Genomic DNA, 24913 nt, shown 5'->3' with positions numbered 1-24913 from the left:
AGAAGAAATTTACGTGTTTATTGGCTTTTGTAGTGCATACTATATTTTTTATTTTATTCTATCAATCCATACTATGAAAGTCTTACACGACCAAAAGTATTTGGACACATCATTTAGAGGCACACAAAAATACATATAAATTAATTATTTTAAAAATGGATATTATTTAATTCATTTTTTTTTTTACCTTTTCTCAAATGTGTGTATAAATAGAGAACAATTATTACATGAGCACAATATCAAATCAAATTTATTTGGGGGCCCATACACAAATGTAAAAAAATTAAAAGAGAAATTATTTAATGACATCATTTAAATCTATTCTCTTTTATTCTTTTCATTTATGAATGTGTGTCCAAATAAAATTAATTTGGGGTTGTATCTAGAATTTCCCATAAATAGAATGTTCTATCAACAAAATATTTGTCCCACCAAAAGAGACTTGACAAAGAATTAATTATGGAAAATTTTAAGAGTAGTGAGTCATGATTTGACTAGTGGTTAACTTTAAGGGTCAGTGCTATTTTATTCCTTGTTGGCCCCTAATTTCCATAGTTGAATAAGTTGCAACTGTACTTTATTTTTGGTGAGGAAGATATGACAAAGAAGATTCAAATGTTTTGCGTGTTTTCTAATCGAATGTTGATAATATAGTCAAAAAAATTGAATATTGATAATTGAATAAAAGTTTCTATACCTATCAACATTGAAGGTATCAGATTTGGCGAATTGGATTCCATCTAATTTTATATATAATATAACTTTTAAAAGTGTCGTGTTTTTTCGTTACCAAGAGTGAGTCTTTATAGATGAAGCGGAAAATACCACTTAAAAGTTATACATTTATTTGGTGTCCCTCGATCAAACCAAACTACTATAAGTATATGTTTAGAACCACATTGCAATTTAAGAATTTCAATACGTAACCACGTCAACGTGAAAGCTAGGTTTTCTATCTTCTCTATTTCCACATCAACTACTCTCGTTAAGACGGAGATTAGCACTTCCACAGTCTAACCAAATATACCATAAGTGGAACGAATTGTTTATAATTATAGGTTTGCATGAATAATCAACTTCGAGTTGTTGGCTTGTTGTACATATCCAAGAGACAAACTCCAATGCCTAATTTTTCCATAAATACTAATATCTTAGAGATGGAGAGCCAAGGGAATAAATTATATTAAAATAAATAAATAATAATAATAAATTAATAAGACACATCATGGTCAGATCTTTTGTTCATTATATTTTTATTACAAAATTATTAATAAAATATTATGAACAAATGAGTTAAGCTTACGATGACATACTTACTTAGTAAAATCTTGAATAGTTATAGACTAAAATTCACCTTTTTTAAGGTGAATAAATGGGGTGTCTGGGGTTCGAACCCCAGCCCCCGCATATAATTATGCATGTCCCACCAACTGAGCTATGTTCACCGGGACATAGGAAAATTAATTTCAAAAGAATGAGATATTTGGTAAACATATGGGATAACATGATAAATTAAAGAAAGAGTAAAAGGAAATTTTTGTTTTCGTAAAACATTTTTTATTAATAAAAGAGTAAAAGGAAATTTTTGTTTTCGTAAACCATTTTTTATTAATAAACCAAAGATGCTCATATGTGGTGGCAACATGTCTAGCATAAAATTAAATATTAAAGAAATACTAATGATACTCTCCTTTCAACACTCACTTTTTAATGACTTAAACTAATGTGTGACCAACCACTTTAAGTGGAACTCATTTCCAAAGTGAGTGTTGAAAAGAGAGTGTCCCTAACATTTCTTTAAAGATTATATAATTGAAAGTATATTTTCCACAAAGAGAAATGCTAAAAACACTATCTTTCTAACACTCTCTTTAACACTCACCTTCCTATTGGATGAAACTCATGTGGGTCTCACCACTTTATGTGGGATCCATTTTCAATGTGTGGCACCCACATGAATTTTCACTCAATAAGAGAGTTAGTGTCACAAAGAGTGTTAGAAAGAGAGTGTACATAACACTCCGCTTTCCACAAATTCAGCCAATAAAATTACTCATGAAATATTCGGGTGCATGTGCATTTAATGACCTCCACTTTATAGCAAATTGAGATGACATTAATATATTTATTTATTTTTTGTTATGTAGCTTAACGATTAGAATTCACCTTATAACATAAATAAGTTAGTATTTGGGGTTCGAACTTTATCTTCTACATATAATAATGATCCTACCATCAATATTATTATATACGTAGTATTTTTTTTTTTTGTTGTTGTAGGGATCAATATTATTATAAATTGGTCATTCCCACAATTGCAAAAATTATATTCCTGATTCCTATAATAACTAAAACTGGTAGCCAATATCAAATCAAATGTTACTAAATTTGTATGTGCGTGTATATCATAACGTGGATATCTTTTTCCCTTTATACGAATGAAATAAAATCTCTACATTTTTTTCAACTGAAAAGGAAAAATAAATGTTTCTTTATAAATTGTCAAAAAGTGAACTTATTTTCATAGATGAGGGAACGGCACTCCTAGTAGTGCTTAGCATATTTATTATATATACAAAACTTTCATTTCATGTAAAGTGGACTTATTTTGTGTGTTCATGTAATGTAAGGAGGGAACTAGACTACATGTATAAAAAAACTATATACCAAAAACAAAATTTTATGAAAATAAATAAATGTTGGATAACATACAAGTGAGATGATCCATAAATCTAATTTGAATTTAGATGAATATGAGGTATCCAAACATATGCGTTTATTCTTAATATAATGTGGTGATCCAGCAACACAGTGTCGCCGCCACAATTGTATCCACAAATATGTTAAGTGGAACTTCTAGAAATCATATTGACAAATTAAGTGTGTGATTTCTAACAAATCACACGAAGATACGCTTAAAATTATTCAAATGGTTTTAGTAGACAAAGCGTTGGAGTAGTATGCACACGAGGGGGATAGATTGAGATCAGAAATTCGACCAGTCAAAGAAACCCCAAAAAAACATTGTTTACAACTTAAATTAATTAGTTACTATGTGTCTAGTAAGAACAATTCAATGGTAAAAACCGTAGGGATATCTGATATACTGCGACATTTTTTAGTATTTAGTGCGGGTGAATTTCGTCGTTAAATTCTTTTTTTTTTTATAAATAAAATAAATTAATAAATATCTTACCTGTAATGTAATAAGTATCACATTTGCACAATGGTGGAGCTCCTCTAAAGCTCGGGTGGGCCACGACCCACCCCACCCAAAAATTATTTTTTTATAGGGGGTAATTAGTAAAATTTATTTTACTTTTAAATAAAATTAGATTGTGGTCTACCCTCTTCTTCATCTTAGTATGCATTACTATCACACTTTACGGACATAAGTAATGTGTAGATAACTATTATGAATTTTTAAGGTATGTAATTTAACTTTTTAATGGTCAACTTTGTATTTTCTGACTTCGTCACTGCATTTACACATAAGAATTGTCCAAAAAAGAAAAACTTATTTAACCCAAAAGGAGTTAACTTAATAAAGAGACATTGACATATCCTTGATAGTTCTTGAACATAAAAGAATGGATCATAATTAATAAATATAATATATTGAACATAAAAGAGTCCTGATCTTAACATTAACATAAAAACTGATCATTAGAGATAAAAAAACGAAATTGAAAAATTTAGAATGTAAAAAACATCTTGTTTTTATTTTGGCTTAATTACACTTTTGGTCCTTGCATTTTGACCAACTCACGAAATTGGTCCTACATCTTTTAAATAGAACAAAATCGTCCCTAAACTATATTTTTTTTTTGCAGTTTTAGTCCTATCTCCATATTTCAAACTCCAGAAATGACAGTTTTAGTCCAACCACCTATGCTCAACCATGAAATAAACAAGGAATAAATCATGTGGGTACAAGGAATCTACTTTGTTCAGCACACAAACCAAGAAAAACCCTAATTTCTAAGACATGTTTCAGGTATGTAACATGTCTCAGAAATTAGGTTAGTGTGCTGAATAAAGTAGATTCTTTGTACCCACATGTTTTATTCTTTGTTTATTTCATGGTTGAATATAGGTGGTTGGACTAAAACTGTCATTTCTGTGCGTTTATGGAGTTGGAAATAGGGAGATAGGACTAAAACTGCAAAAAAACATATAGTTAAAGGACGATTTTGTTCGATTTAAAAAAGATAGGACCATTTTCGTGAGTTAGTCAAAATGATAGGACCAAAAATGTAATTAAGCCTTTTATTTTTAAAGACTAAAATCAAAATTGTTATATTTTTGGGGATAAAAACGTATCTAACTTGTTTCATTTCATGGAATTTGTCTCTCTTTATAAAATAAAATAAAAATACAATATAACCTAAAAATGAAAGTTTGTCACCTTATAGATTCTTTAACTACTCAAAAATGAAACAAAAGTTTATCCACTTCAGGAATAACCTAACTTTAATCACAAATCCCTTTAAAAAAGGAATTGACTTTGAAGTGAGTGTTGTAAATCATCTTATTATAGCTGAATTTATTTTCATATGGGTTGCAAAATTATCTTCCTCTTCCTCCAATAAGCCTTTCTTTTAATTCTTTGAATGGGGTGGTTGATTAATATCACACTCCTTGAGCCAATTACATTGTTAATTGGAATCTATTATTGCAAACCACAATTGAGTGGTTAAAGTCAAGGTTGACCCATTGAGAGTAATCCCACACAAGCGTTTCAAAAAGAAGCATATTGCACACAATGGTATGTATAATCTAGAAAATGATAGTAGTATAATGGTTGGATATATTATATTATAGAAAATGATGACATGAATGAAAAAATTGGCCAATCACTCTCAATGAGAATGCACTTTTAGTTTGATTTTGGGATAGAAAGTAGCTAAAAAGTTCATTCAAGAGCATGCTACAATCATTAATTCTCAACAAGGCACCCACGAGCGTGTTAGGATAGCATATTTTAAGAAGTAGTATGTAAATAATACAAATAAAAATTAGTCATTGACTTGAATCCAGTTTGAGCGTGCAACAATGTTAAAAAATTTAGGAAGAGTTTGTCGTTTACTTAGGTCTCATAAGATTCGATAGATTAGTATCCGCAGTTATACGTAAATCATACCTGGTTTACAAACAAAATAAAAGTATATCTAAACAAAAATTATTTTACCTTCAACTCAATTTCAATCAAAATCAATTTTACATAACCAATTCATTCAAAATCAACTATTGTCTCCGTAGAACCAAACATATACTAAATATTTTCCATACTAATATATGAGCATGAAAGAAGTACTCCAGGATGACTTTGTCTATATTCACAAGTAACAAGTAATACAATCTTACATCATGTATTCATCATATTTCATTGAATAATTCAATGATAAACTTTTGATTCAATAGTTAAAACCAACTTATATATGATACAAGACTTATTCTTGTGCTCCATAACATTGACTCCTCAAGATTCATTTCTTTTGCAGTGACTCGATAGGTCAGTGTTCTCGTTTGGGATCACTTTATATAAGTCATTCCTATATTGTGGCATGACATGGTTTAAATCCACTTTTCAAAAATGGCACACACAAAAAGATCCAACTACCATAGTGCAAGCATGTGTGGCTTGGCATCCGAAATTGGATAGTTAGTTTGATTTTCCTTTCTCTCTATCTCTCACCTAAAAATATTAGGAGTAGAGATAAAGACTTATAGATGAAACAAACATTATTTGAATTCATAAATCTTTCTCACTTGTTTTTTAAAATAAAATCTTCCTTTAAAATAAAATCTTCCTCGCTTCTTTTGAAATTTTTGTCACTTGAAAAAATCTTGACTCGTAAGATTAATTTATATATTGTTTAACCTTTAAAAAGTGTGATTGAATCATACAATAATAAAATGTTGGATAAAAGATAAAAATATTTATCTTTAATCTAAGGGCTTTGTAGATGTTGCACCATGTGCAAGCCTACAAGAGATATTGGGTAAAAATCAATGAAAATATAAATATATACAGCTTCTTTAGATATATGATTTTAAAGGGTAAATGGAGCTCCCCTAACAAAATATTGTCATTGTTAATTAAGGTCAGCTCCGAATTTGGTGTCAACACACATGTTGAGCAAATGTTGTTTGCTAGATGAAGTATAGTCGACTGAAAGTGAGATGTAAGTACTAAGTATACTATTCTCAATAAATACTCTTCCGGTTCAAGTCTAATATTTTGTGCTTACTTTTTTTGATCAAGTCGCATGAGATTTTTAAAGGTTTTAAATGAAAAGCTTCAATAGACTACTAATATCATTAGTAGTACTATATTCTACGTGAAAGCTGTATTTTGTTGGCTAGTAGTATGATATACTCCAATAATAACGAGGAAAATGTAGCCTAGACTCTATCTTAAATGGGTTAGAATCTTCTCTATTTTTTCCGTTTAAAAAGAGATGTGTATAAAAAAATTAAAAAAGTTATAAAATGATAAAAGATGGTGTGATCTATTAAGTGGCAGGATTTACTACATTTTTTTTTTGTGTTTATATCTTTGTGAATAAGATCTTCCATTTATATTGCAAAAGACTCAAATCTCCTTGGCATAATTTTCCTTGGACATTTTTTCCCTTTGTTTGTTTGGTCGGGAGTACAAATTCAAATATTTGTATGTTTTCAAATTCTCTCCTACCTTTCTTTCTAGTCAATATGTCTCGGAATTAAAAATGATAAAATGGATCGAGTGCGATATTCCATCAATTTATAAATGATATTCGTATAATCCGTTTGTGATAACTTTTGTACAATTCTCTCTTTCATCTCTTTGGTTTTTTATCCATAAGAAGAGAGAAAAAAAGGTTGTCACAAAACGGTTGTGACAATTTTTGTACAACCATCTCTTTCATACTCACATTATGTTATTACTCTCTCCCTCCCTCCCTCCCTCCCTCCTCCCTCTCTCTCTCTGCGCGTGTGCGCGTGGTGGACTTGTTCATATTGGACCCTATGAAGTAACAACATATTTAGTAGGGGTGTTCGCGGTGCGGTTGGTTTTGGTCTTGAGCATAAAAGTCATAATAACCGCGGATAAAAAAAACATGTGATTCAGTTTGGTTATTGGCTTTTAAAAAGTTATCCGAACCCAACCAATGCGGCTTAGATTGGTTCGGTTGGTGAGATTTTTCGAGACAATACAATTTTTTGTTTCCAACATTAAAATCAAGTTAAAAAGGTAAAACACAACTTATTTCCAACAATGTTTTATATTTCATCCAACATTAAAATTTCATTTTCACCCAACAACATAAATACGTACTTATCTCCTGGTTAGGATCCTCCCCATTTGATAAAATAAATGAAAATGCACAATTTGGATCCTCCCCACTATTATTAATTATTTTTTATTTTTTCCAGAATTTTTTGAGTCTATATCTCTCCAAATTAAAAAATGAAGAAGATCTTGACACCTTATATCCCTAGAGTTGAGAGTAATCACATAAAATTATTTACATGATATTATTGTTTCTTACATTAAATAGAAAACCAAAAGTTTATGAATTTTATAAAGAAAGTGCACTTGTTCAAACTTGCAAGCAAAGATGTAACAAATTGAAGTTCTCTGAATATGAAAGAGAAATCTATTATTCATGTTGTGTATTATTCCTTAATCACCTTTAAAACACAAGATCATTTTGAGGGTTAACTATTTTTATTCCATCACCTCCTTGTTACCTCTTTTGTGTATTTTTCTTTCCAAACCTACATTTCTCATTACGCTATTTGATAATAAAAAAAATATATAAAATGGAGTAAACGATAGTAAATATCATGCAATGCTATATTATAATAAGTTTTTTTGGTAGAACGACAAAGAAAAAGAAAAAAGAGAAGAAAAAAAAACCCTGAGGGGGTGTTTGTTTCATAGATTGCAAATTTATTTTCATAAATGTAACATTGGGAAGAGAACTTCTACGGTACACTCATAAGATGAGGTGTACCGGTACTCTTGCATCTTAATTTTATAAATTAACGATCATTTTTTATGTAGTTAATAGCTATTTGTTAATATTTATATTTTATAGAACAACATTTCATAAGAAAAAACATCATTTTACTGTTTATAAGAATCATAGTAACTTTTTTTTACATATTATCGTAAAAAATAATAAATGTTCTCAATTATGAGTGATAAAAATTCAAAATAAATAAATTTATTTCGTTGACACTTTTGATGAATAAGATTTAGTTATTATAATTATAAATGATAAAAAAATAATATTTTTCTTCAAAAAACAACTCATTTAACTATTAATTTAAAAAATGGGTGTACCGGTACACTCAAATATATTGGATGTACCATAGAATTTGCCCATTGGGAAACCTTGGTTCCCATGTTTGTTTCAAGATTTCATAAATTATGCCTAGGTATATTTTATTCCTAGGAATAAAATTTACACCACTTGTTATTCCCATGTTAAAGTACAGGAATCTTTTATTCTCATGAGAATAAGAGGTAACCACCCATAACTTCCTATTATCACACTATTTTAACTTTTTTTTTTTTTTAAATTATAAATTAAATATGTTTAAAAATATTTCTGGGAAACTAAATTAATTACCAAACACTTTAATAGGATTAAGATTTCTAGGAATAATGTTCCAGGAAATGTTATTTTCGGGATTGTAAATTTAATCCTTGAAACAAACACGCCCTAAGAAGAGGGCTCAGCTTGGGGCATCAAGCCTCAAGATTGACTTCAACTCCGATGGGGGAGCATGCCAAAAAGTCACACCTAATCTTAAAGAGCGCCCGAACATGGCCAAGAAGTTTGCGCAATGGTTGCCCTCTCGAAGCACATGTTGGAAAGAAATGTCACGAACATGCTTCTTTAACCCAAAAATCTTCACCAACAAAGAGGCATATACATGCATATGAGAGTGATCTGGATCTTGAAGAAGACAGATGACTTCTAAAGATTTGTTTCGCAAATAACTCGTTGAGTAGAGTTGTTGATTGCCAACATCAAACCATGGTAAACCCAAATAGCTCGGCAAAAAGCACATCCCCTTGCCCCTCATTAGAAGAGAATCCAGCCATCCAATTTCCCTTGTTATCATGAAGTAAACCTCCAGAACCAATGTCACCAGAAGCACCACAACTTCCAACAATATTCAACTTAACACATCCATCTAGTGGTGGGGTCCATTTAACCATGTGACAATTAATGTGGTGCTCAGAGGAGTGAATATTAACAGAAGTTAGGTCGATATACATAATGTCTATAAAATGAATGACATTTTGGGTTTTCCATTGCTTGTCGCCAAGAATATGGTTATTCCTGAAGCGTCAGATCCACCAAATAGTTATTGCAAACATGTCACCAAAAGCTCTTTTATACATAGTTTGTAACCATGTTTTCCAGGATGTGAAGCTGAAGAAATATGGATGATTAACACTACGTATTAGTCGCCAAATTTCCTTCGATGGAGCACAATCCCTAAGGCTGTGAAGCACATCTTCATCGTATGTTCCACATTGCTGGCAGATCGGAGAAGTTGCCAAGTTGCAGTGATGTCGAAGCTTGTTAGTTGGGATTGCATTGCAAAGCCACATGAAATGTTGCACCTTGGCCGGAATTGACAATTTCCATATCCAATCCCAACTTTCATTATCATTCAACTCTCTATAACGTGACAAAAGTCAACTATATGTTGTAGAACAAGAATACCTTCCTGTTTGAGAAGCTCCCCAAACCCATCTATCCTGAATATCATCATCAAAGGCCAAAGGAGGGGGGAACTGATCAATAGTCGTGCTGAGTTCGTTTGGAACTATTGTCATCAGTTTATTCCAATCTCATAATCCAATAAAACTAACATCCTTAAGTTGTAAATGAGTATCTGAAATGTTGACAAAATCAACCAAGTGACAAAGCGCTCCTAGCCCCATCTAGTTATCGTACAAGAATGAGAAGGATCCGTCACCAATGCGGAATTGAAAGCCTTGTCTCAAGGCTTCCAATGCCTTTAATATACTTCTCCAGATTAGAGAAATGTTTCCTTTAGCTTTAATGTTCCAAATGTCGCCACCTTTTATGTACTTGTGAGATAAAACCCTCACCCAAAGTTTTTGAGGATCATAAAGAAGGTTCCAAACTAACTTTTCAAGAAGAGCAATATTAGATAATCTAGCTTCCCTAATAGCGAGGCCTCCAAATTTCTTAGGGGAAGTAATAGTAGACCACTTAACTTTGTTCCATTTCCTATTACTACCCGTGCCACCCCAAATAAAGCTCTTCGTGACTCTATCGATGTTGTCACAAATGTTTGAAGGTAAATACTGCATCTGTATAATATATATAGGCATTGCCGTAGTAACTGACTTGGCTAGGCAAACTTGCCCCACTTTATTAAGGAGATTACCTTTTCAAGTTGAGAGTCTTCTATACATCTTCTCTAAAATATAATCATATGTATCTTTGGTAGCTCGACCATGTATCAAAGGAAAATCCAAGTCGCGCCCCAAATTGGCCACAAAACAGATAGAGGAGATTTCTTTAATACTTTGTTTAACTTGCTATATTATAATAAGTAATAACAAGTGTGACAGATTTTCTTTTGTAGTGATAAAAATAATTCCCGGTTTGATGAAGTGAACAACTAAGATCAATAATGACTTAAACAAATTTCTTTCTTTAAAAAAAAAAAAAAAAGACTTTAACAAATTTCTTTATAGGTGGAACAAAATGAAACAACTATAAATGAAATGAAATGAAATAAAGAAAAAACACATAGAAAGAGCATCTGATAAATTCTCTCAATCATTTTGATAGATTCTGGATGCAACCAATCTTTGAAGCAATACTCAGTTCGATAAATTATCTCATCCATTTTTCTGGAAGTATAATGCATGCATCAAACTTGGTGATAACTAAAACAACATTTTGTTCAAACACAATTTGTGATGTCCAAGTCCAACACCAATAACGATCCTCAATGCAAATATCTCACGTATAAAACTTATTATTAAAATAGATTTTATTCTCATTAAAGCACATGCACTCAATAATCATGGCTGGGTAAATTACCTGCATATTAAGAAAGAAAGAAAAAACGTTTATAAAGCAAATATAAACTTTAAATTTAAAAAAAATAAAAAAATCCAACCAATATAAACTTGAAAGTAAAATGAAAACACCATAATTTTTTTGAAACAAAAACGCCAAGAGAGAGTTCTAAATTGAAATTCATAGGAGAGTTGATCGTATTAGCAAAGTACCATGGTGCGAAGTCGTAGCATTGAGCGAAACTCCAGCAACATCTCCCGTTCAGCTATGACGACAAAAATATAATATTAGATTGACATAAAAAAAGGCACAAAGACATGTCAAAAAAGTAAATGAGAGGCATGGAGAGAATAATGTTTGAGATTAAAGGTAAAATTGAATTCTAATACAAATATAAATTATTTTTGCATATTATGGTTACATACAACATGTCTTAATATATTTCAAACAACTAACATTATACTAATATAAATTTTAATAGAAAAAAGGAATTTAAGATACTATAACCAGTAAAATAACTCCTTTTGAAATTAAATTTGCAACATAAACAACAAGTACACAGCTCTCCATTAACAACTACGAACCGAACTAGACGCAAAAATGTTTAAAAAATTTGACTTCCAAAATTATATTTGAAGAAAAATAGATTTGACACGTAATATGAGGCCTAAAACATTATTGGCCGCCCCTTTCGGCTGGCCTTGAGCAAGGCTAACTTAGATCTATAACTAATAGATAGATAGATAATGTACAATATTCATCTTAAAAAAAATCTAAAAAAAACTTCAGCAAATAATAATAATGTGTTGTGAGAGGAATGCTGATTTTTTTTTGTTACGTACTCATTATCAATGCTATATGTTTTTATTTTATTGTGATAACGTTTAAAAATTATAACGGCGTTTTTTTATGAAATTTTGATTTTGATTTAAAAAATATATATATATTTGTTGCTTTCATGTTATAAAAAATCAAACTAACCATAATTATCTATTTCAACGATACCGCCAATAAATACAATATAACAACAAAATATAATCTAAATTCTTTTTCTAATGACATCAACAACAATTTTATTATAGAAAAAGTTGTTTAAGGGTATAATTAGAATGATGAAAAAGTATCCGTATCGTGTTTGTTACACTTTTTAAATGATAAAGAAAAAAAAATAAAAAAAAAATATTTATATCGTATTTGTTACATTTATTTTAATATTTAAATTTATTCTTATCTATTTGTTACATCTATTTCTTTATATATATATAGTATAGATACCGATAACAGAAATGTGCTTCTTTTGATTTTTCTGTTGTGCCAATCGGGGGGATACGCAGGAGCAAATATTTCCCTTTGTCTAGTAAGTAATTTATTATTATGTTGCTTTTTTTTTTATAACAAAAAGTGATTTATTATTGCTTAAGTACCCCTTAAAGTACCACAGTGAAATGGTAATGTTCCTATTTTGTTCTTTGTAAAAGATGTTTGATTGGGTTGAGAAGTGAATATTTATATATAAATAGTGTAGTGTTATTTGAACAACCAATTTGATGATAACTTATTTGACAATCATAATTTACGAAAAAGTAGTATTGGCACGGAAACCATAACAATAAAGAGATAAAGTAAAAAATGATGTGAATATAAGAAAGAAAATTATCACAAATATTATTACTAAATGAATATTTAAATATCATTTCTCTATAAAGTATAAACTACCATTGATCGTCATTGCCAAGCATGTGGGTGGGACTTTAAAGTTAATCCTTATTTTTTTACTGGAATTATTAGGCGAATCTTTGTTCTTTTACTGGAACAATTATATGAATTCTTGGACAATGCTTCATAGGTGCGTTTTTTTCATTAAAAAAAAAAAGAAGTTATTTTTAACTGTGAAAATAAAAGGTAGCTTTTCGAACATGGTAAATCTACAAATTATGCTTTAATTTTTATATGTACGAGTATATTTTAAGAATTGTAGTATTTTTATTTATGGCCTCATTAAAAGCGTAGGATATTTCGTATAAACATTTAATGATGGTAATCACTATTCTAACTCAAATTAAATCACACAAATTAAAATTAAAATGTTAAATATGAAGTAGCCTTCAATACAATTTACATCTACACAAACGTATTTTGGAAAAAGTTGATTGCAAAACCAAGAAAGTTGTTTTGTGGAGCTGAGGTAATCATCCCCTTTTGCCTCCTTGATTTGATTTATGTTTTTCCTTCATTCAGAATGATTTTTTTTCTTGTTACATGTGTGACTACGAAGCACGGACAATCATTTGATTAGGTGTGTCTTGGTGTTGGACACGTGTCGTGTCGGATACCGACACTTGTAATTACACTTAATTATGTAACTTTTTAAAATTATTAGCTGTGTCGGCGTGTCAGTGTCCGTGTCGTATTTGATGTCCGTATCCGTGTTTCATAGATGTGTGATTTGTTAACATTTAGAACCACACTTACACATGATTTATTGATATTATTACTAAAACATTCATTCGAAGTTCGATTTTCTATATTGAGTTTGATGTGTTGATGAAGTCAAGGGCTCGGAGCCATTGGATCAAGATTGCATGACTCTAACTTTAAGTACGGTAAAATCAACTTTAAAAAACAAACTAAAAATTAAAACAGCGTGATCTCAAACTCAAAAGGGCTGACGTAGTGATAAAAAGAATGTCTTCGATATGTGGTTTGTGTTCGAGACCTACCAGTCCCCTTGCGTGATCTCAAACTCTAAGTGTTCTTTGAGTGGTCTTTTAAACTTTGACCAGAATATCATTCCCTTACCCTAAATTTTTTATAAAAACAAAAACTCTGTGATCTTGATTTAATCTCTCTGATTCGTTGGATGTGTGAATTCCACGACTAAAATATATGTAGGAAATAGTTGAATTTGTTAACCATAGTCATGCTATCTCTTAATAATGGTTTGATTTCATCTCCCTCCTCTCACGGATTGTTTAATGACTTTGTTATTGTTTTAGTGGAACAAATTGTATTTACATTTGGTTTTCATTACTAGTTTTGGAGTTTGATTATGTACATATTGTTCTTGGCAATTTTGAAGGGCACATCAAATGCTTAAAACCATAAAGCACAAGATGGAAGCAAGCTCCATGAGTCTCAAAAAGTCAATTATTGTGTGTTTGATAGCTTTCCCTACGCTTATCATGGTTACTTTAATGTACCAAAACTCATTTTTTGGGCAATTTGAGATGTTTTCAAAAGACATGTCAATGGGAGGAATGACTCATAACAACGTTACAAGTGGAGGGTCAAATGTTACCACTAATGATTTTGGATTGAGACAAAATGTAACACATGACAACTTTGGAGGAAGAGGCAAGAATGACACAAATTTCAAAAGTAAGTAACTCTATAACACTTTTTTGTGCACAAGTTTTTCTAATTGTTTTCATTTAACTTTGTTTACTATGTCTCTTACTATAATTTTTAAGGACCAAAATTCAATCTAGTTTACAAGTGCATTATGTATATTTGACTTCACTAAGATATTCTCTACAAAATCTACAGGCTCCAAAAATATTTCATTGACAAATTTAACTTCAACTCCACCAAAAGAGATCACTGATGATGAGAAAGAGAAATTGCTTGACGGACTTTTAGTTTCTGGATTTGATGAAGCATCATGTGTAAGCAGGTTACAATCTCATTTCTATCACAAACCATCTCCTCACAAACCTTCTCCATATTTGATATCTAAACTAAGAAAATATGAAGAACTTCATAGAAGGTGTGGACCTAACACTAGAGCTTACAATGAAGACATGAAAAAAATTACAAAATCTAAGAAAAATGGTACTTCTGCTGCAACAACATGCAAATACATTATTTGGTTACCTGCAAATGGTTTAGGTAACCAAATAATTAGCATGGCTTCATCATTTCTATATGCGCTCCTAACGGGACGTGTTATGCTCGTACAGTTTGGAAAAGACAAAGAAGGTTTATTTTGCGAACCATTTCTGAATTCGACTTGGTTGTTACCAGAAAAATCTCCTTTTTGGAATGCAGAAAAAGTTCAAACATATCAAAGCACAATTAAGATGGGTGGGGCTAATACATTAAATGAAGATTTTCCATCAGCATTGCATGTGAATTTAGGATATAGTCCTACATCAGAAGAGAGATTTTTTCACTGTGACCACAACCAATTTCTTCTCAGTAATATTCCTCTTTTGTTTTTGGAAGCAGGTCAGTATTTTGTACCCTCTTTTTTCATGACACCGATTTTCAAGAAAGAGTTAAACAAAATGTTTCCAGAAATCACCTCAACTTTTCACCATTTGGGACGTTACCTTTTTCACCCTTCAAATGAAGCATGGGAACTAATCACTAGTTTCTATCAACAAAACCTCGCTAAAGCAAATGAGAGAATAGGACTTCAAATTAGAGTGGTTGATCCTAAATTAACTCCACACCAAGTTGTTATGAATCAAATATTGAATTGCACATTAGGGAATAAATTACTTCCAAAAGTACTTGGTACCAAAAACATTTATTTGTCCTCTAGTGACAAAAACAAGAAGATTATGAAGGCTGTTCTTGTATCGTCTCTATATCGACATTATGGTGAAAATTTAAAGATGACGTATATGAATAAATCAACGGTTAGCGGGGAAGTAATTGAGGTTTATCAACCAAGTGGTGAAGAGCAACAAAAGTTTAATGATAATAAGCATAATATGAAGGCGTGGGTTGATATTTATTTACTAAGTTTATCGGATGTATTGGTGACTACTTATCAATCTACTTTTGGTTATGTTGCTAAGGCTTTGGGAAATTCAAGACCATGGATTCTTTATAATCCGGTTTACAGTAACGAGATTTGTGAACGTGAGTTTACATTGGAGCCTTGTTATCATTATCCTCCTTTGCATTATTGCAATGGAAAGCCTATTGAAGATGTTGGTTCTTCTTTTCCTTATATTAGACATTGTAAGGATTATACTTTTGGCGTTAAGTTGGTTAATGCTTCTGTTTAGTTTACTTTTTTTTGGTACAATGTTTAGTTGTAATCTGTATTATGGTTATATATACTTCTTCTGTTTTGGTAATAATTTTGTTTTTTTTTTTTTCCAATGGTAAATGTAATGGTATTAAGTAGGAAGGATTCAACTCATATCAATGAGTTACATACCAATTTAACCGACAGAAACCATTAAAAAAGCTAAAATATGAGAAAGAAGATTCACTTATTAATTAATTTGAGAATATGAGAATCTAATGACTATAATATACAGAAGTTAATCTCAGAATTTATGAAAGGCTTACAAAGCTTATAAAAACAAGGTATAAATAAATGTAAGAAACTTTTGGAACCCTTCCTATTGGTGTAAGAGAAGTAAAAAAATAAAGATGCATAATAAATTATGTAAATCTAGCTACCTAAATATATGGATCCAAAGAGATAAATATGTACAAAGAAACTACATATAATACAAACCTCTAATACGAACTCCAGTGGATCTTCTATTTGGAGGAGGAGCAGGAGGTTGACCATTTCCAGGAAATTCCCACCTAACAATGTCACCATCCCAAGCTGAAGATATCAGCATTGGATAGAAAGGATGCCAGCTGCAATCTCTTAAAGGTGCTTCATGATGATCAAGTTTCGCAACTTGTTCTCCACTCACCTACAAAGAATGTGAAACTAAAAATTTAGACAATGTTAAACCAATTTTATAAATGGATTTACTTTATGTGCACTGTTGGTGTAAAGAGGTGAGATCATTAAGAACTTTTTTTTTTTTTGGAATACCGATCGTTAAGAACTTTTGACAAGAATTGTAACTACTATTAAAATATCACATGATTAGTTGTGATTTGTGGACATAGTAAAACTTTTAACATTGACAGTGTATCAAAATTAAATTCTTAAAAAATATATGTGTTTTTACCAGGTCATATATATAGACAGAGCCATCACTAGATCCAGTGTAAATGTATTTTTGACCAGTGCTGCAAAAGGAAATGCAGGAGATGTTATTCGCATCATTAAAATCATCATATGCAAAGAGTTAAGAGAACATGGTAAAAAATATTTAGAATTAATATCGCAGACTTGGAGCATGCGGGGACTTGGAGCAAACTATTCAAAAATGGCAAAAGCCTATTTTATTATTCCAAGAAAAAAATTGTTATTGTTTCAGAGGAAACTTTTTGTGGTCACTTAAATCTGGCTTTTGCATAATGTAATATAATGACGCAAATACACAATGTTAGAAGTAACAGTAATGCATAAAGAGAAATGAGAAGAGAGGAGAAAAGGAAGCTAGCATTCCAATAGTATTGCAAGATAAGACGACAAATGAGTACAAGGCTAAAGTTAAGTGTATATACGAAGCTTAAAAGACAAGACTATCCTTAGAGTTCAAAACCTAAATATTTTGGGAATTCAGAATCATATATCATGTTAAAGAGCAGTGATATACTAGAGTGGAAATGTTCCAAAAATACAAGTTACCTATATGATGGTGAGAAATAACACCGAACTAGAGTACGCAACACGGAGTGGCCTTGATATGTTGCCAATGACTGGTCCTGGGGATGCCTTAAATTTCTTGCATATTTAGGATAGTCCATCCACCGGTAGTCCCACTCGTCATCTCCAAGGCCCAGACTGTAGGTTTAAATAGTAAGCGTCATCACTGAATAATCCATTTATTAGAACAAATCTGTATCTACCAAACAAAGTGAAGGACACAAAGTCTTACTTCATGGCATTAGAAGACATCTTCCTTATGTCCCATAGCTTGGTAGTTTGGTCTTTTCCATTAGAAATTAAATAGCGGCCATCCCCGCGACTATTAATGAATGTAATGCCTTCTAAATGCCCCATTAAGATGCCAGCAGGTTGTCCTTTTGCGACAAAGCAACGCCTATCCCACACCTGCACAGGTCATAATAACAGCTAAGAATTACTTTATCAAGCAGAAATACCAAATCAATGAAATGGAAGTAAATATTTCAAACAAAATATGAAGTGTGTCAATGAGATTATAACTAATTTAACTCACCAACGATGGAATAATGGCATGCATCAAATGAAAATATCATAAGTGACACAAATCATCTGTGGATATCAACAAAGTCTCGCATAGTTATAAGGTGAAGTGTACCTTGCAGAAACTATCATCACTTCCAGAATATATGAGATGACCAGATTCATCAGCAAAGCAGACGGTGTTAACATCAGACTGCAACATAAAAAAGGAACATCAGATATAATCCACTGTCATCCATACTGACATATAAAGAAATAATTCTCAAAGAAATTAAGTAGCTTTAAGGTGATGAACAAAAAGATTGACAATCTGTATAAAAAACATTTCAAACAGTATATGGATACATCAAACAAGGTAAAACTATTTTTAAGTGTTTGTGCATCCATTACTTCCTTGAAACCTCAAACTTCTTACTAATGGGACCAAAAAACGCGGTATTTTGAGCAGATTCGGATCAATAATCCGAAAGCGATTTAGGACAAATCAGCAACCAATTATAGGAAAATAATATCAGAATACATTTTGTTTTTTAGAATTTTGCAAAATCAGCAACCAATTATAGGAAAATAATATGTAATACCAGGTGAGCAGGAATTCTGAGGCTAAGTTTGTCTGCTCCAAGATCATACACACATATTGAACTTTCACTAGTTCCAGACACAAGCTCTCGCCCATCCGTTGAAAATTTGATAGAGAAAATCCCAAATTCATCATTATCATTATCAGAAGAGAAATTTAATCCATCATGAACTTCCTGCAATGAAAGAAGGGTTTATGAATGTAAAGCACATAATCATTTAAGTGTGTATATGCACATAGAGACAGATAAAGACCTATACGCATATGCATAAATACAGACATCATATCATAAAATATTTTCAAGAGGAGAGATGTGACAATCACAGATTCTTTGGAACGCAACTAAAAGGAGATAGAACGTGTAATTGCTAAGGGTGCACCATCGAACAACATGTGATAACTTAAGTGAATTATGGAGAGGCCTTGGATTAAATTGATAATAACGGCCAAGATTTGGTGTCAAAGTTAAAAAATGCCAGAGAAAGAGAATAGATTCTCTTCTATTTCATATTATGTTTCCTTTGATACTAAGTTTATAAGAAATGAAGTAATTTCAAAAAAAAACTTAGGAAATTTTTTTGTAGTAAGAATTGAGTCTTTATATTACCAAATTTTTTTTCATATCCACAATTCAAGATCTAGGTATTGGTGGTGGACTCCAATCGAATAATAGAATTTTCATTTTTTAATGGAAAAAACAGAAATGATGAGATGGTCCAGATTTTTATTGTCTATCCAAAAATTTTAATATTTGGAATCAAGGATTTACGCCGTAAAACTTATCTAGTGTCAAAGTTGGTGTCAATTGATCTCATCTCATATGCATATATAATTTTTAAAAGGAAAATGACAAAGGGGAAAAAGGACCTTGCTCTCCCCCAATGCATCCTTCTTGCAGTGAACTACCATTTAGTGAGAATACAGAGAGAATGACTACTTATGAGTTTAATAGGATACTTATGTGCTATGATTTTATTTATTTATTAGCTTATACTTAAGTTCAAAGAGAAACTCAATTGCGACCTTAAATTTTATAGCCTTGCGGTTGAGTTTTTTTGTCAGTGTATGATTTAAGATTGTTACATTAACCATTATAAATCATTCATAAAATGTACTTCAAGCTACTTTTGTCATGCGACTAAATCGAACAATTTACAATTAACAATATGAGAATTAGCTGGGTGGATCACAATTTGAACTGCAATTTGATAATTGAATGAAGGTGAGAAATTTCAAGCACATACTGTCACATTTGCTACTGACTCTGTTGTAGCCGATCCTGCATTGACAATATGGATAATTGGTGACATGCTAGCATAAACCTGCAATGATGAATTACCAATTTGTCAAAATGCAATGTTAAAAGAGACAAACTGGTAAATATAAGCGCAAACTTAGATGAATTCACAAGCCATGGTCAGAATTGGCTGTTTATAGCAGGAAATCCGCCATCCTAGAAAGCCGGCAAATGCCACCTCATATGGAAAATAAGTTGAACTTACAAGATATTGTCGATCAGGTGAGAGAGATGTATCAGTAATTGTCCACCGTAAGTTTCTAGCAGAGATGTCTTTCTTAACTTTCCAGTCCTTGTCAACATCATAGATTCTGATGTGGCTTCCCTGTTTCATAACAAAGCACAAACAACCACAAGTAAGGATTTTTTGTCAAAAGAAAAAACCACAAGCAAGGATTTAAAGACCCTTTCGTCCCATAATTATAGTTTCAGAAATACAAGACTGTTTCTTTTAACAAAATCATCTTCATATGCAACACCGACACTTCCGATTAAGGTGTGTCTGGTGTCCAACACAATACCAACACATATAGTTACTTTCAATTTCTTCCATTTTTCAAAATACTATCGGTGTCGATGTGTCAGTGTTGTGACCAGTGTATATGTCGGTGGTTCATGTTTCAGCTTCAATTCAGACATAATTATACATAAATAATTACGATCAGAATGGTGGCGGAAATAACCTGAAATCCAGCTATAAAAAGAGAACCATCATCTGAAAACTGCGAAACATAAGCACGACTTCCCATCCGATCGACAATCCAAGGACCTTTGGTAGGCAAATAGCGGCTCGACATATGACACCGATCAGCTGCTGAAAATTTCCCTCTTCCAGAAAAATTACCTTCTCTGCCTACCAACATTCTTACAGTTGATGCAGGTAATTTCCCCATACCAGGAACAACCCGACTCAAATTCTCATGTGGACTTGACCTAAGTTTTGTGATCTGTGCAATTTCATGAACAAGATAACTTGCTCCTTCTCCATCCATTCCACTTCCACTAGATTCATTACTGCTACCACTACCATCATTCATACAGTTACTTGTATCTTTGTTCATTGTCTCTAACTCTTTCAAAATCCTACAAAAATGCATCATATCAAAGAAACTTAGCCAAAGGAATTCTTAAATCTTAATCATAAATACACAAAACTATGATAAAATTCTATCATTTTGAACTATCTTAAACCCAAATCACCACCTAAATCTAAAAATTAAAAAACCCTTTTAGCCTCACACTATGAATATAAGCTATACAAATGAAATTAGGTGGAGAAAAAAAAAGAACCAAAAACTTTTTTTTTTTTCCAAGTTGATTTTTTTTTATTGATATAACAAAAGGGTCGGTGAGAAAAATGAGAAATCGAAGTATTTCATAAAAAAAAAATAAAAAAAAAAAACTGATTTTGAATCAAATTATGAGAATTAAAAAAGAAAATGAATATGCGGGTTGGTACCAAAAATGAAACTGAATTCAGCATCACTAAGACAAGGGGGTTTAGAGGATTGAGGAATGAAACCTGTGATTGGAGTATAAAGCGATGAGGAAGTTGATTCAATTGCTTGAGTTTTCGTCCATCAACTGTGAGTGTTGTGTTTTTGTCAGTGTGTGATGGAATTTAAGGAAAGGACATTGAAACACTGTTTGATGATTATTAGATTTGTCAAAGTTAAGTCCCTATGTTTTTGTCTTTGCTTGGATACGTTCTCCTTTTGCGACGTGGAGCAAATTCATGCACGTAGGTGTAATAGTAATTAAATCATAATTACTCTTTTATTTTGATGGTCAAAAATGTTTTTTTTTTTAATAAACGTATTTTTTAAATATTTAGCTCTCAAGGAGAATTCTTATAGATTACGGAAAATTGTTGTCCTTTATAAATGTGAAAATCAAAGCTGCGTAAACCAAAATTTTGCAACACATAGTATAAAGTACTACATAAAAAATAACATAACAATTATTTAATCTCTTATTCCTTAAAGTTAACCCGAATGCAAAATTTAGTCATTGATTTAACCTAACTTCTTTGCTTAATTTGACTGTATTAACCATATTTAATTTAATCAAAATGTTAACTTTAATTGTTAGGGAAATCAAAATAAACAAATCGCTCCTAATTTTTCTCCTTAATTTTACTAAACAAATTATATTAACTCTAGATTTAATTTATGCAAAATGTAATCTCTTATTTCTAAATGTTAACTTGTGACGCAATATTAACCCTAGATTTAACCTATTTTTTCGCGTGACTTTACTATATTAACCCTAGATTTAATTTATGCAAAATGTCATCTCTAATTTTAACCTAATTTTTCCCTCCACGCTTTTGCATTTAATGTTTATCTAAAGTAAAATAAAATTATGTTCCCAATTATATGTTGTGTTTTTGGAAAGGAATAACTGTTAACCCGTCCCGCTATACTTAACATAATCTCTTACTTATAAATGTTACCCCGTCTTGCTATACTTAACCTATTTTATTTCTTAAAGTTAACCCGAACGCAAAATTTTGCCCTAGATTTAACCTAACTTTTTTGCTTAATTTTAATGTATTAACTCTATTTAATTAACTTTGTTTAATTTAATCAAAATGTTAACGTTAATTGTTAGGGAAATCAAAATAAACAAATCGCTCCTAATTTTTCTCTTTAATTTTACTAAACAAATTATATTAACCCTAGATTTAATTTATGCAAAATGACATCTCTTATTTCTAAATGTTAACCCGTGACGCAATATTAACCTTAGATTTAACCTAATTTTTTCGTGTGACTTTACTATATTAACCTTAGATTTAATTTATGCAAAATGTCATCTCTTATTTCTAAATGTTAACCCGTGACGCAATATTAACCCTAGATTTAACCTATTTTTTTGCACGACTTTACTATATTAATCCTAGATTTAATTTATGCAAAATGTCAGCTCTAATTTTCCCTCCACGCTTTTACATTTAATGTTTATCTAAGGTAAAATAATAACCTTAGATAATCACGGCATAAAAACTAATGTCAATATAATCTCTTACCAGAAATTCTGAGTTAAGTATATAACTTGATGTCAATTACCGGTTATACTATTATGTTTATACACATCAACTTAGTAGTAACATTATAATAACATACCAAGTTTAAGATGTGTCCACCATGATGGTTAATTTAGAGTGCAAAATAAGGTTGGAAACTAAACCAAAATATTCATATTTTGTGTTCAAAACACAAGCTCTGCAACGCAGATTTTAAAGTACTCATGCATTACGGATTACGAAATTACATTTCCAAAATTACCTGATAATCTTCAATTCCAAAACTAACCACTCCCTCCTGTTGTTTATTGGATGTGGACATGCTTAACATACATTTTCGTCGGTGGATCCTCCAAATCAAAGATCAATAAACCTTATGATGAAGTCAAACCATTCACCACCCAAATTTTTCTCAGCATTCCTCTGTGAGCAGTCCTAACCTTGCAATTATATGTCTTATGTGTCTCCACATATTCCAAAGTCATGCTTAAATATTTCCTCTTCAAGACCCTTTTGGATATTTGATTAGGAAAATGCTACATAAAATCAAAAATCAAATTATTAACTTAGATAGAATGCTTCAGCATAATTTTTTGGAGGAAATATTTATCCGTGTGTTATTTGTTACTCTTAACAGATGAAAATATTTAACGATCGGAAACGCAAAACAAAATGAATATTTGGAATAATAATGTTTAATATATAATTAAGGAGATTAATCATCATAATAATAACGTTAAGTATTGTGTTGACCTTGAAAGCATTAATGATAATTAGGCCATAACAATGGCTCGCGTACTATATAATTAATAGAGGAGGATTGATTTGTTATATTGTAGATCCAAAACAATAAGAAGACAAATAAGATCATTCGGTATCTACTTGCTTCCCGTGATACATACAACTTGAAAAGTAATATATGAAATGAGAACAAACAAAGAATGAGAAAATCCCATGTTAAGCAAACAATATAACAATCTAGTAAAACAATTTTCAATGTAACACCTTGCCTACCACAATGTTCTACAGCAAATTTGACCATGAAACGAGAACATAATTACTATTAGTATCAAAATAAAAGCAACTAATAAGAATAAAAATAATGTGCGTCTGGACCAAAAGGGTTTACCCCTGGACCATTTTCTAAAAGGTCCATATTGCATGTACTTAATTAAAAACAACGTAAAATAGTAAGTATCATTTTACAAACCAAAATAATTGTCCAGTGCAGTGTCGACTGTTAAGAATATAATCTTCCGATCAATATTATAAGGAAAAAAATTATTCTGATTTTGAAAATAAAATAAAATTTGAACGTACAAAATTAAAAAAAAAAAAGTTATTACCACAATTAAAGACCATTAAACAATTATTTAAATGGCGATAGAAGCTATTAATGCGATAATTGCTCTATTTTATGTGAAAAAATTGCTATGAATGTTAGTAAAATGAATGTGAGAAGGCATGATAACAATTATTTTTGGATATAAATTCACACGGTTTTAGGATTACACTACCTCTCATACAAATTTGTAAAGATTGTACTACTCACATTATCTATCATAAACACGGGTCTCGAGCAATTATGAAATTAAAGGAATTGAATACTATTTATTTATTAGTAAAAAGAAAGGAATTGCTTTTCAAGCGAAGGAGAATATAGACCGATTCTCCCAGATGAAGAAAAAGAAGTTATAGAATAGATCTCTTATATATTTATGGTAATTGTCTTTTTTTATTTTTATTTTTTATAACAAATTAAAACAATGCCAACATTATAAAAGAATTTCAAAGTTAAAAGGATTGCCGTGCTTGTGCAGAATCCCATAATCCAATACTGCATGCATGTACATCAAGCAGAACTCAAAAACTAATAGCAGAAAATTACTGCATA

General features: G+C 31.0%; 1 protein-coding gene across 2 annotated transcripts; it reads right to left on the bottom strand.

The window, feature by feature from the left end:
• Positions 1–10813: 10813 nt before the first annotated feature.
• On the bottom strand, positions 10814–21667 carry LOC11442954 (LEC14B homolog). 2 transcript variants are annotated; one of them, XM_039830309.1, is made up of 12 exons: positions 21514–21667; positions 20675–21073; positions 20197–20316; positions 19939–20016; positions 18696–18869; positions 18230–18307; positions 17825–18000; positions 17575–17730; positions 17009–17069; positions 16555–16744; positions 11288–11340; positions 10814–11096 (listed from the first exon to the last, which is right to left on the bottom strand). In XM_039830309.1, exons 2-12 carry the CDS (start codon positions 21050–21052, stop codon positions 11016–11018), a joined length of 1545 nt encoding a protein of 514 aa, XP_039686243.1. In that variant the 5' UTR covers positions 21053–21073; positions 21514–21667; the 3' UTR covers positions 10814–11015. The 2 variants fall into 2 exon arrangements, with proteins under 2 accessions (XP_039686243.1, XP_024633075.1); XM_024777307.2 differs by lacking the exon at positions 21514–21667 and adding an exon at positions 21451–21469 and having other exon boundaries at positions 20675–21074.
• Positions 21668–24913: the final 3246 nt, after the last annotated feature.

The sequence above is a fragment of the Medicago truncatula genome, chromosome 2, assembly GCF_003473485.1.
Source record: "Medicago truncatula cultivar Jemalong A17 chromosome 2, MtrunA17r5.0-ANR, whole genome shotgun sequence".
Lineage (NCBI taxonomy): Eukaryota > Viridiplantae > Streptophyta > Magnoliopsida > Fabales > Fabaceae > Medicago > Medicago truncatula.
Note: the sequence above shows the minus strand (reverse complement) of the source record. Positions and strands in the feature narration are given on the sequence as shown.

Excerpts from the sequence above, each read along its gene's own strand:
- LOC11442954 (XM_039830309.1), bottom strand. The coding sequence starts at position 21,052 with ATGAACAAAGATACAAGTAACTGTATGAATGATGGTAGTGGTAGCAGT. Across the intron at positions 17,070-17,574 it reads TATTTCTCACCATCATATAG|CACTGGTCAAAAATACATTT; the intron begins GTAACTTGTATT and ends TTCCTTTTGCAG. Across the intron at positions 11,341-16,554 it reads CACTGGAGTTCGTATTAGAG|CTGAACGGGAGATGTTGCTG; the intron begins GTTTGTATTATA and ends TTGTCGTCATAG.